At 30.2% G+C, this 13,509-nt stretch overlaps 1 protein-coding gene across 1 annotated transcript; it reads left to right on the top strand.

Annotated features, from left to right (window-relative positions):
* Positions 1-6,466: 6,466 nt before the first annotated feature.
* On the top strand, positions 6,467-13,394 carry LOC101263631 (protein BREVIS RADIX). Its single transcript, XM_010327303.4, has 6 exons — positions 6,467-6,774; positions 8,783-8,935; positions 11,078-11,463; positions 12,076-12,205; positions 12,564-12,868; positions 12,992-13,394. Exons 2-6 carry the CDS (start codon positions 8,819-8,821, stop codon positions 13,068-13,070), a joined length of 1,017 nt encoding a protein of 338 aa, XP_010325605.1. The 5' UTR covers positions 6,467-6,774; positions 8,783-8,818; the 3' UTR covers positions 13,071-13,394.
* Positions 13,395-13,509: the final 115 nt, after the last annotated feature.

Here is a 13,509-nt window from a genome sequence, read left to right as displayed (position 1 = left end):
TTATGTTGGATTTGATGTGACCTAAGTATACATTGCCAAGAAAAAGCTTCTTGTTCAAACTCACTTCTCTCATGATGCTCACCCCCCCCCCCCCCACCACACACACACACCAAAAAGGAAAAAAGAGAACCTAAGATAGGTCTATGTTGAAGAGTCTCATATCGATTCTTTGATGGTGATCTTTTTAATATGATTTGGGCATTTTTCACTTCTGATATAATTTTTTCAACATGATATCAAAGATAGATTCATTAATTCAATTTTTATAACATGATATAATATATCCTGGGCATGAGGTGGGGTTGAAGAGTCCCGCGAGCGGTCTCTTTAATATGACTTGGACATTTGTCACCTTTGATATCATTTTTAACATGATATCAAAGCAAAACCCATCCTACTTCTCATTTCCGATGTTGGGCTTTCATATTTTGTACATCAGATGTCATTGGCGTTAGATGGGTTTGAAGAGTCCCACAATCCTCGCCTCTTGAATTAGATTTTAAAATTGAGTTAACTCAAGATCCATTTTCTTTTTCAACAGCTCACCTCCTATTGATGTCCAATGATCTTTTATTAATTTTGATCTCACATCTTTTGGACAGTCGGCTGTTGCATTTGACAAATTAAACTTTTTGATATGATTTTTAGTGAAAAAATCTTGTAGTTTCTAGATACTGCATGTTATTTTTATTACACGAAAAACTTTTTTTTTGATAATATAAATTACACGATATTATAAATCAACTCTTGAAAATATCTACATTTATATTAGTGAAAGGAAGATGAATATATATAATTGTAGTCACCCTAGTACTAATGAAAACGTAAATAGATGTTATAACAATAACAACTAGGCAAACATACTCTTTGTAGTTTCACCAATGAAGAGAGTTTGAAAGATTATTTCACTTAGTTTGGCACAAACATATGATGATTAACACTCTTAGTGGGTGTTTGGTGTGGGGTATACGAATAAATAGTCATGAGATTAAATTTTGGTGTCTTGTTTGGTTATTACATTTAGGATAACTTATCTACCATTTATACCATAGTGATAAGATAAGTTATTTCATATATACGTGATACGATAATTATCGCAGGATAATTAATTATAAAATAACTTATTCTCAACCAAACGACCCTTTTTAACTTCTTAATAATAGAGTTATTTTTCAAGTTAAATCATAATTAAAAGGCATAGCAAGTTGCCAAGACATATATATGTCAGGATGTATTAGGTCCCATTTCCAGAAGGCAAAGAGTTTAATTTGTACAACTATATAATAACAGATAACTGTGTTTTAACTTTGCTTTAGGCAAAAAATCTGCAAATTGCTATAAGAGGACAGTATAAAAAAAAGAATGTGAAGGTGATAATTGTAGAAAAAGTTTTATCTCTTACTATTCAGAAGTGTTTTGATTAATTTTAAACTTAAAAAGAGAAATAAAAAAAGAAGATACAAAAATATGCCAGTTAACTAATACACCAAATAGGAAAAAATGGACACATATGAGGATCACTTTGGCTGATAAAGAATTTGAAGAACAAATTGAAAGGAAGAAACTTTGACTATACCTTTTTTTTTTTTAATTTTATATCTTCTATAACAAGATCTTGTAACAACCCTTTCTCTTTAGAACAATTATTAAAAGCTCATTCTTCCATTCACTGCCACGTGTTAAAATCTCATTTCTAGAAAGAAAACTTGCCAAAAATACACGCTCATATATTAATGTGAAATTCCACTTTTTTCCATTTCAAAATTACTGGTCAAATTTAGTTACTCGCGTCGTTCATTATATTAAAAATAGATTTTATTTAATTATTCATTTTAATATTTCATGGTAATTTGTTATTATTGAATAACTACATAAAATATTAGGTAGGAAGTAAACCTAATTTTTTTCATAGCATATTTTAAAGAAAAGTTAAATTTAGGAAAATAGACAAATATTAAAGGTATATATGAATCGAGTGAGTAAAATTGGGAGAAAATTATATAACTTGTTGTCTTCGGATAATCTAGCTTATACATTATATACACATTATACAGTAATATATATATATATATTTATACCATGTATATAATATACATACCTATGCATAATATATATATAAAAGTGTAAACTTCAACCATATAAAAAATCAAAATGATCGAAGAGTAATTTATACTTAATCAACATGATAATTTTGGAACCATTTGAGTTATTTTTCTTGTAGTTCAAGTTTAATGGTTGTAAGTTGTAACTACATTATGATCCATTTATAATCTTAGGGTTGTGATCTATAAAAAGTTATTTTCTCTCTTTTACTTTTCTTTCATCTAAAAATAATTTAAAAATTATGGGAACGATTTCTGACTAAAAATAGTAAAGTTCATTGGCACATAATGCACGAATGTTTACAACTATGGATTTTTGTCTAGCGGACTTGTTGGTTACAATCATACATATTCAAGATTTAAACTTGATATGTATTTTTGAGATAATAGCTATTGAATTCACGTGAATAAATATACTGTAAATTTATTTTAAAGTTTTATCTTGACATAATTAATATAAATTAATTTAACTCGTCCATTTTGACACGTCTGATTCATCATATATGCCAAAAACATCTAAATCTGAAGTGTAGTACTTTTTGGGACCAATGAAGGGTTCGTTCCTTTTCTCATCTAAGGATGTTTCTTGGCTTACTATATAGATGGCAATTCAACAAACCAATTGTCTATTCTTTCAAAGAATCTTTTTTCAGTAATACTTATTTTTTAGTCTAATATTTAAGTTCGATGAGTTTTGAAATGAGAATTTTCACTTAAGAATATTTAAAATATAATGAAGCAAGTGTGGGGCCGAAATAACATCAAGTTATAGGTTTTCTTTTGTCGAATCTTCTTGGACAAAAAATTCTATCGTTTTAAACATAGGTAATATTACTTCATTTTGTATATACTATAAATATATGCCACATGAGCCTAATTTAACCCGAAAAATTAGCATATGAGAGGAGAATTGTTCAAGTTTATATAAAGAGATCACCAGTCCATTCCCCAACATATGTGGGACTTTTTACCCACTCTAACAACCCCTCCATGTTCAGGTCCAACTGTAGTGTGGACCGTGAGTCCAAACGGGAATGAACCTGACTCTGATACCACGTAAAGATATGATACTTTAACTCAACCCTAAAAACTAGCTCATGAGGAGAGGATTACTCAAATCCATATAAAGAAACCACCGGTCTGTTCCCAACCAAAGTAGGAGTACTTTTTACCCACTCTAACACATACAATAGATAAATGTTGAACCTCCTTAACTTTTTTTTGTGTATTTACTTTTTCATATTTGAATTTTCTCAGTAAAAAGAATCCAAATTACCAATTATATATTACATACAAAATTTTCAAATGAAAAAAATTTAAATGAACCCTCTTACGCCCCTAGCTTCGCCCGGGAGGGTGTTGTTGCTTGTTTAGGTATGAAAGAGTCTGGCATTGAGTTGTCTGGTTATTCATTCATTGCTTAAGCTACACAAATAGGAATAAATAAAGCAGAATTGGGATTTATAATTTATGTAAATAAAATTAGTCTAAAAAAATATTTAAACCTGAAATGTCAAAACAGAAGCAGCAAAATATATAGAAGCAGTATTGCTGACAACCGACAATAGCAGGTTACACGTCTGAATGAAATTTGTATACTCTGCCCAAAATATGGCATTGCAGTGAATGGTCACAGCCGGTAAATTACCTTTTGTTCTATGCTCTAATATGTACGGTACTTTGACTAATCTAACAATAGACGCATTAAGTTGTTAGACGAAACCGTCACACACTTTAACATGATATCAGAACAAACATAAAGACTATATGAGTTATAGTCTGGATGAGATGTGGTAGTCCATATTGACAGTTCTATTTAATAAATATTTTCTTGCTTAACTAGGCAAACTTGTCAACACTAAAAAAGTGTTAAATTAAAATTAGAATTTGGGATTGCTTAGTGGTAAGGTAAGACAAAAATATGATGGAATCAAGAATAAGTAAGAAGAATCTCTTTGCCTTTTTTTCTTCTTCTTTTCTTTCTTTAATTTGTTGTTGTAGTTGCATGGAACTTGACGAGATGGGAAAGAACTTAGCTATATTCTTCTTATTAGAGGATTTTATAAATGTAAATATGTGTACTTTGTATAACTATTGGGTGTGATAAAGTGTAGCTACTCTCATATTTGTATCTTGATTTGACCTTTCATTTTACACGAGTGCATTTCTTTTTCTCTTTCCTTCCACTTATGCCACCCACCCACCCCAACATTATTTGCTTGAATTTTTTCATTTTTATTTTACAAAAAAAAAAAAAAAAAATCTACTGAACTAGTATTTGATTATAAATTAATAATATCGAACCAATATATTTGGTAATGTAGAAGCTTCATTAACGATGTTTCTTAATATTGAATGATATATATGTAAATGTGAGTCAATTGTAAAATGAAAATATCAAGAACCTAGAAAAATTTCATATAAGTTTTTAAGTTATATGTTTTTAAAGATAAGAATTTTAAAGAAATCACTCCAAAAGATTTGGATAACCACTTGTTTTTTTATTTTCCGCAAAGATATTACAGTAACATATTTGTATGTTGTATAGAAAAATAACCAACACAATCATAATAACTAGCTAAGTGTGACGGATTTTAGGAAAAGCAATGATTAACAAGGAATCGCTCATTATTTTCAAAGCTAAGAAGTGAATAGAATATTGAACCGGATTTTAGGTTTAGAGTTAACGATAGTACTTTGTATAATTTTAATCTTTAGCAGGTTAATTATACACTACTTGATTAAAAAAATTGAGTTATCTACTCCCGTATTGATAAATTCATTTTTTTAAAGTACTCCTTTTATGTTTATTTTACTCGTCAAATTTGAATTGAATACACACCCTTAAAAGAATAATACTGAATATAATTATTTTACCATACTATTCTTATTAATTAATGTTTAATAAAATTAAAAGATTATTTTTGCGATTGAATTATCGAACTTAGAGCCTGTTTGGCTCAGCTTAAAAGCTGGTTTTTGACTTATTTAGCTGTTTGACAATACTCAAAACAGCTTATTTTAAGTTAAAAAAAACTTATTTTAAGCCAAAAGTTAAAAGCTGGTGTTGGGGTGCTTTTTTTCCCAGCTTATAAGCTGTTTTAAGTTGACCACATTTTTACCTTTTTGCCCTTAATATTTTTATACAATCTCCAAATTATCCACGTAACCCTAACATCTCTTTCTTCTATTTTTCCCTTTTCACGTGTGGATAATAGACAATTACTATTACTAATGAATGAAAATAAAATAAACCTTAAATCTTTCAAGTGATCTATTCAAATTATATATTATTAAAATGTAAAATAAGTTGCACATATAACTTAAATAAAAATTTATATTCCTCTTATAAATAATTTGTGATAATAAAGAAATATGTGAATGATAGACAATTATTATTACCTATGGATGAAACTAAAATAAAATATTAAATCGTTCTTTAATCTATTCAAATTATACATCTTTAAAATCTATAATAAGTTTATATTCCTCTTATAAATAATTTGTGATAAGAAATAAATATGTGAATGATAGCAAAATATAATTATTTATGGCTATAAAATATAAATTAATTAACTTTTATTATGTTAACAACTTTTAAGGGTATTTAAGACATTTTGATTTAAAAAGCTGTTTATCAGCACTTATTTGCCAAACACATCAACAACTTTTTTTTTAACTTCAGCAATTTTATCCAAACGCACAACTGCTTATTTTAAAAATAAGTTTCAGCACTTTCAAAATTACTTTTTTAAAGCTACTTTTATTAAGCTCATTCAAACGGGCCCTTAATTTTGAATAAGTGACTGAGAAATCACTTCCAGTTCACTTTTACTTTTTCCTCTATTAAATAAATATGCTCAGAAAAGCAGTAAAATAAGTGGAATCAAGCATGTAATAAAAGTAATTCATTTTTAAAATTAACGTTTAAATTAAATCGGAATTAACAACACGAAAATAAATTACTTTTTTTTATGACAAAAATTAAAAGACAATGATTTGATTGTTCTTTGATCCAATAAAATTAATTTCCTAATTCCCCAAACCAAAATATTTATTAAAATTTTTTCGAGGTTGACCCACTCTTTAATAATACTTCTAATCAAATCAAACAACGCCACGTGTACAAACCTCGACATATGGGCCATCATGTCTTCCCCAATCAAGACCACATTTGATCCATTTGTCCAAATGACAAAACCCTTAATAAAGTCCAAACCCTTAAAGCACAATGTACAACCAAACAATGCATTGTACCCCCTTTATATCCATTATATAAATACACGGTTTCCGTTATATAATAACGACAGAATTTGACGGCGTCAGTTCCTCCTATAAATACCTCTGCAAATTTTCCAATGTTGTTTTCTCTTACTTTGTCTTCACTCTATTTTTGTGCTTTTTTCATTACATTTACATATATTCTCCATCTTCTTTGTTCTTTCTCCCTTCAATTTTTGTTTGTATTTGAAATTTTATCAAATTAAAAAATTGTCGCCGGAGACTCGCCGGCTCCGGTGAATATTTTTCTGGTGATTTGGTTATATATTTCTTCAAGATTTGCAAAAGGGTATCCAAAAATAGCAAAAAGGAAGAATTTTGTTGAAGACATTTTGAATATTTACTGAAGGATTTAAGCTCAGTTTCTGCAAATTTTGTTGTCCATTCCGAGGTATGAATACCCTTACAAAAAATTGCTTTTCGATTTGCTTATCTTACTTTTCATTTTAGTTTTTTTAAAAAAAATTCGACAACTCTTTATTTAATACGTACATCTTAACAGTGGCGTAGCCACATATAATGAAAAATGGTGAATTAAACACCCTACAACGGAGACTTATATTATATATATATATATATATATATATATATATATATATAAATTTATTTAAAAAATATATTAATTCTTGAATGCTTACCGTGAAACACATTTTACAAATCTTTAGAACTCGTTTGGAATGATTTTTCATTTTTAAGTTATAAGTAAAGAAAAAAGCTATAAGGTAAAATTATGATTTTGTCTGATTTTAGTTTAAAAACTAAATGTTTATAAGCATTTTTACTAACTTACACAGATGCTCTAACAATGTTTGAATCTATTACCTCGAAAACATATAAAATAAGTCAATACAAACAGGTTTTTAAGACTAAAACTATGAGATTTAAAAATATTTTTCAAATCTCATAAATATTATTTCGAGTCAAAATCAAATAAACAAATTAAAATCGACACATAAAACTAATTTTTTTTTTGTTTTGGAGGGTTGGGTCACTATCAAGAGTGTTTGTCTGTATGTAGAATCAGTGGCCGCTTTCAAAACTCGACAATGTCTATTAATTTATACAGCGATTTATCATTCATTCTATACTCTGCTCCTACTCCTATTTTTTTCCACTTTTTTTTTTTTACTTTTTTATTTTATTTTTAAAAAATATGTTATAATTCATTAATAATGATGAATTATCTGTCAGAAAATTCGGCTCTGGTCATTGATAATTTTTTTTAAAAAAATTAAGGTCTGTTTTTTCTTCTTCTTTCTTTTAATTATGAATTTTCTTTATTTATCTATACATTAAAGCAATGTTACAGAATGAGTTTTTTTTTTTCTCTCTTTAATATATTAACAAACACATACTCTTTTCCCTTTCTGTTTTAACTTCTTTTCTTTTTGTCTTTTGGTAGATAAATTACAACATTCATGTATTTATTTTTTCATTAACTTCATTTTTAAAAACAACTTCTTTTATCTATAAGATAAAGCTAAGATATACGTATATTTTATATCATACTTTGTAGGACTACATTCGGTATACGTTAGAGTTTTCTTCTAATATTTGAGTTATTTTTCATTTAGAGAATTCGATTAGGTCAAATGAACACTGTCCTCAAGTAACTGTTTGTGTGTGTATAAGTATATATATATATAGGTAACACAGATCCCGCTTTTTTTTTTTGTTTCAGTCAAAAATCTATTGAAAATAATCTTTTATGTATTTCCAAAGTGCGATGTATATTCAAATTTCTCTATTTTATGATATCATACTAAATTCGTTATTGTTGTCGTAGAATTAGTATTAAGATTGTCTGGTTTTTATGTGACTAAAAATTGTCAATGTTTTACATTATTTTCCAAGAAGAAAAACAAAAAAATGTATACTAAATTGTTTCTCTCACTTTTCATTTTAATTTTGTTTCAAACAAACTTTGCTTTTTATATTTAGTAAACTTTTTAAAATTCAACATCTCATCTAACATACATAAGTTAGATAATAAGATTCAAATTTGCAACTTCTGTTAAATTATGCTAAAATTATAATATTCAAAATTCTCTCTCACAAACGTAACGAAATATCCGTTTTTGTTATAAATATATGTTTAGTGAATTTTTTTTGGCATAATACATATATTGGATCCTAAATTTGGCTTCAAATTTTAACTTTGACATTCAACTTTCATAATGTACAAACAGACACTTTAACTATCCAACTTTTGAATAAATAAACTCATGAGTCCTACATGACACAATACATGTAGGACAAAAAATGACATGTGTGTATTTGTTCAACTTTATACATGTTTAAGTGTCTATTTGTGTACGCCCAAAGTTAAAAAAGACATAAATTTAAATGTATTATATCTTTTTTTTTTACTCTTAACTCATTTTAATTATTTTTTGTAGGAGAAAAGATATAGTAAGGGAGAGTGTAGGAGAAGGATGTTGACATGTATAACGTGTAAGCAAAAGATAGAAGATGATGGAGGTGAAGAAGGACCTCGTGGCCGTGCTCCTACTCCCCATACTAAAGATTCCATCAAAAGCCTCACAGCACAGGTACTATTTTTCTACTTTTGAAATTTCATTATAATAATCTATTTCGAATATCATATTTCATTATTATTATTAAGACGTTTGTAGTTTGAAGACGTGATTTCCAGCTCCGCGAGATAGTGATACAATTGGTATAAATTTTCCCTCTCTCAGATCCTACTTAGTGAGATTTTACTGAATATATTCCCGTTACTGATAGTAGTGAAGGCACGAGTGAGACTCTTCACTATTCAATCAAACCCTTCATTCGAGTTTTGACCCTCATTTGTATGGTTTAGAGAGGCTTATTTATCTTATAATTTCAGATGTTATTTCGATTTAATAATACCGTTTATTATATTGAATTTCATTGTAGTTAAATTTAAATATTTTTTTGTCAAAAATGTTTATAAACTTTTTTTTTTTCCTTCTTTGTTCAAAGCAAAGCTAACTCTTAGTACGAGACCTGTCGCTTTAGCCCCTATATCTTTAATAGGGCCCCACATTTCATCCTTTTGGGCCCACATTTCCTAACTGGATTTTGGGCTATATTTGGACATTAGGTTAACAAGAGTAACATGAAATAAACAATTTTGTTGGTCACGCGGGGGTGGAGTGAGGACCATAGAATGTTACTTTTATTTTCTTAATTATCATCTTGGTGTTCAGACTTAGCTTTCGCGCATCTCAATTAATTCCTCGAGATACTTGCTACTATCCACCGACGACATGTAATTAGGTAAAATTAGAGTGTTTTTTTATCTCCGATGAGTTTTGAATGTGAGATTATCAAAACGTGTATATGTAAAACTAGATCACGATTTGTGGTTATCCCATATGAAAATCCATTGAGTCCATTTGTATTTGTGGGCACTATGGTTACTTATAATATGACTTTTAAATTATTTGACCCCACTCTTTTTTGTTTAGCATGTAGATTGGGTCATGTTCACGTTATTTCTTGGATCATGTGTCTAAGTTCTTTGGTCCCATAATGTTTTTCTTTACTTTAGTTTGCTTTCATCTAGTGGTCCTTATTTTAGATCATCTTGCAATTATGATTTTAATACTTTCCTATCTTACTTCTTCATTTCCATCCCAAAGTTGTTGAAACTAACAATATTTTGAAGTTTGTAAGGCTGACCAATTGGACCACTAAGAAAGCTTAGAACAATAATAATAATAAAGTATAATGTATAGGAAGGCCTATAATGATAAGCTATGTTGTTTGGACGCGTCAAAAGTGTTGTTGCACTAGTCAGATCTTTAAGAAATGTGCAACTTTTGGAGGATTCGACAGACACCTTGAACGATGGATAAGCAAAGACAAATTTCATGACGGGTTATGTGAGTTCAACTGAAGTGATCTTTGTGATTATGTTTTGGTCAAGTCTACTTAGAAGTTGCAAAACCAATAAAAAGAAGATCTAAAATGTAGACTAGTCTGGGCAAAGACTTGTCTGAATTATCTTTGACATGACCAGCCATTGATATATCTGTTCATTCACTGTAGTCCAGCCTCCAATTTACTCAATCCTTCACAAATTCAACTGTTGAATTCATCACTATCCCCAGAAAGTTAACTTCTGAAATTAAGTGACTTTCAAACAGTAAGTTTTGCTTTTGGACCTATAAAGAGATCTTCTGCTTTGATGTTCTTTGTTTGATAGTACAAGAAAGATACCATTTCTAGCAGCAGTAATAGGTGGAATCACTTCCTACTGTCTGAAATAGGCAGAACAGTCATTAATTTGTTAAACTAGTATTGACTTATCGTTAAAGCGCGCTTAAGCCTTGAAGATAGGGGTAAAACATGTTGAGCATTTCACTTCATGAAACATACTTTTCCTTGCCAATGAGAGTAACATTTAATCTGTTAAACTAATATTGTCAAACTCACGCTTAAGCCCCGAAGCTAGAGGCAAAAACATGTTGAGCATTTCGCTTCATAATCCTAAAGAGTGGATCCTAAACAATTTACTCTTCATTCTATTGTAATTTCTTTGTTCATATATTTGCCATTTATGCATATATTTATTAGTATTGAACTTTACATATTAACTGTTTTAACTTATGCTAATACTGTAGCTAATCTTATAATCAACAATCCATCTTCTTGATGTTGTACTAAGTTGCTATGAACTAATAATTTTTTAACATTTGCAGATCAAGGATATTGCTTTAAAGGTCTCTGGTGCATATAAATGCAAGTCATCAACACCAACTGGTACTTACAGGAAAGGTCATAGACCTTATCCTGATTTTGATACAATATCAGAGGGAGTTCCATATCCTTTTCAACCAGCAAGTTCAAGCTCTACTCCAGCTTGGGATTTTACTAGTGCTGGTAATCTAAGGACTCCGCGGCCTGATTCAAGATTTGCTAGAGGATTTAGTGGTGGTGGTGGTGTAGAATCTATTTCTCAGTCTGGTGAGGTAGTGGCGGAAGATGATGGACAAAAAGAGTGGACTGCACATGTTGAACCTGGTGTACAGATCACTTTTGTTTCTCTCCCTAATGGTGGAAATGATCTTAAACGAATCCGATTTAGGTATCTATCAAAAGTCTCTCTTCATTTCTACCACAAAACTTTATCATAGTATATAATATTGGACTAAGATGAGCTTAAATGGAGTGACATAGACAATAAGGATTCATGTAACTGATCCTAACTTCGGATAGAGTCGTCGTCTAGAATGAAATTATGGGAATTATGATTATGATAACTTCTTGCCTATGAATACTATAAGAAACAGTCTCTTTTGTACTGAAAGCTTCTTTGCCTAATCTTATCCTAGGCCAATGTTTAGTCCCTTTCATTCATTCATGAATTCTTATTGAGTTTCCCCTTTCTTTATTCCCTCAAGAGTCATGTCTACTAAAATATTTCACTTGTTTAGTACTGAGCCTTCAATTATCTTACTTACTACATGTGCCATTCTTATTACTTAGTTGATGTGTTTTGAATGCCATCTGAAATGATGACCTATTTTATTGAAAGTATCCGTGTTATGTAGCTTTCTAGGTGGCCCGATAAGCTGTCAAATTGTCCACTTGCTATCTGTATTATTCCTATCCTTATTGAAAATATCAGTGTTATGTGTATCTTATTGAAACACCCTTTGATGGTCCTGACAATAAATATCCCTGGGTTCTTTTGAAGTCGGGATATGTTCAACAAATGGCAAGCTCAAAGATGGTGGGGTGAGAATTATGACCGAATTATGGAGCTCTACAATGTTCAGAGATTCAACAAACAAGCTCTTAACACACCTGGAAGGTCTGAGGACGGAGTAAGTCAGTTAGATTTGATTTGTCTAAGCATAACAATTTTCTTTCTCCTTTGATTTACATTAACTCAGTTATCTGCTAAATTTACCGAAATACTTTGTATTTAGCTAACCGGTTTCCCCTTCATGAGCTTGTTACCCTGATCAAGTAATTAGCCAGCTCTACTCATCAAGTCATCTTCTATTTTTTACCAGCAAGAAGTTATACTTCTGTGCCCTAAAAATCAATAACAGCACTAAATTTACTTGATTCAAACGACTCTAAACTCATCAAGTTCGATAAAGGATCAATTATAATAGCTTAAAGATCTAAAGGAAATAATAGATTGGAGATTGATATACCTGAGATTCTTTTCTTCAGAGAGATTCCAATTATTCGAGGCTTGGATCCGCGATAGAAAGCCCTATGATGACCCCTGCAACAAATAAGGACTGGCCACCAAGCAATTACCATAAACCATCTGGATCAACTGGTTTACCAAAGGGGGATATGTCATATATGGATGCGTCAAGGACAACTACAGACTCTAGGGATGAAGCTTCACTTTCTGTAAGTAATGCCAGTGAAATGGAGTCAGAATGGATAGAACAAGATGAGCCTGGTGTGTATATAACCATCAGACAACTAGTTGATGGCACTAGAGAGCTACGACGTGTAAGATTCAGGTATTTCAAAATCTCAACTGTGTAAATGAACTCAAGACATGATTGAAAAGGCTGAGCACCTATTTTGCTGAAATTTGTATTCATTTTGGACATTTTCTTACAACTTTCTCTACATTCATACAGTCGGGAGAAGTTCGGGGAGGTGCACGCAAAGCTGTGGTGGGAACAGAACAGAGAGAGAATACAATCTCAATACCTTTAAATCAACAAATTTCTATCCACAGAACAAAAGAATTATTCCATGGAAAAGGGAAAATTTTTGCCTCTTGGATGTGATGAAGCTGAAACAGAGATCATTACAAGATACTTATATTAAAAGTATTTATATTAGTTCAGATAGAATGGCTCCATTCTACCGAACAAAATCACTTTTGGCCATTTAGCAATTTTCATGGCATTTCTTGATCTCTAGTTATACATGATCTTGCAAATTCTCTCATGAATTCCTTTAAAGGTTTCAAGTTGTTTTCCTTGTAACATAATCTTTCTAAAAATTTAGTTGAACCAAATGCTAGATGATGCAAAACATACTGCTTTTCAGCATTACTATTGTCAATATCTATAGCTCACTGGCATTTATCGACTCTCAATTGATAATAATGTGGTTGTCCATTGTCTATCTTTTATGCAATGAATTCCAA

This window comes from Solanum lycopersicum, chromosome 8 (genome assembly GCF_036512215.1).
Source record: "Solanum lycopersicum chromosome 8, SLM_r2.1".
Taxonomy (NCBI): Eukaryota; Viridiplantae; Streptophyta; class Magnoliopsida; order Solanales; family Solanaceae; genus Solanum; species Solanum lycopersicum.
The sequence above is the reverse complement of the archived record's forward strand: the minus strand, read 5'-3'. Positions and strand labels throughout refer to the sequence as shown.

Bases quoted from the DNA above. Each gene is read 5' to 3' on its own strand.
- LOC101263631 (XM_010327303.4), top strand. From the start codon at position 8,819: ATGTTGACATGTATAACGTGTAAGCAAAAGATAGAAGATGATGGAGGT. The intron at 11,464-12,075 runs GTATCTATCAAA...GTTCTTTTGAAG, and splicing joins CTTAAACGAATCCGATTTAG to TCGGGATATGTTCAACAAAT. The intron at 12,206-12,563 runs GTAAGTCAGTTA...TCTTTTCTTCAG, and splicing joins CTGGAAGGTCTGAGGACGGA to AGAGATTCCAATTATTCGAG.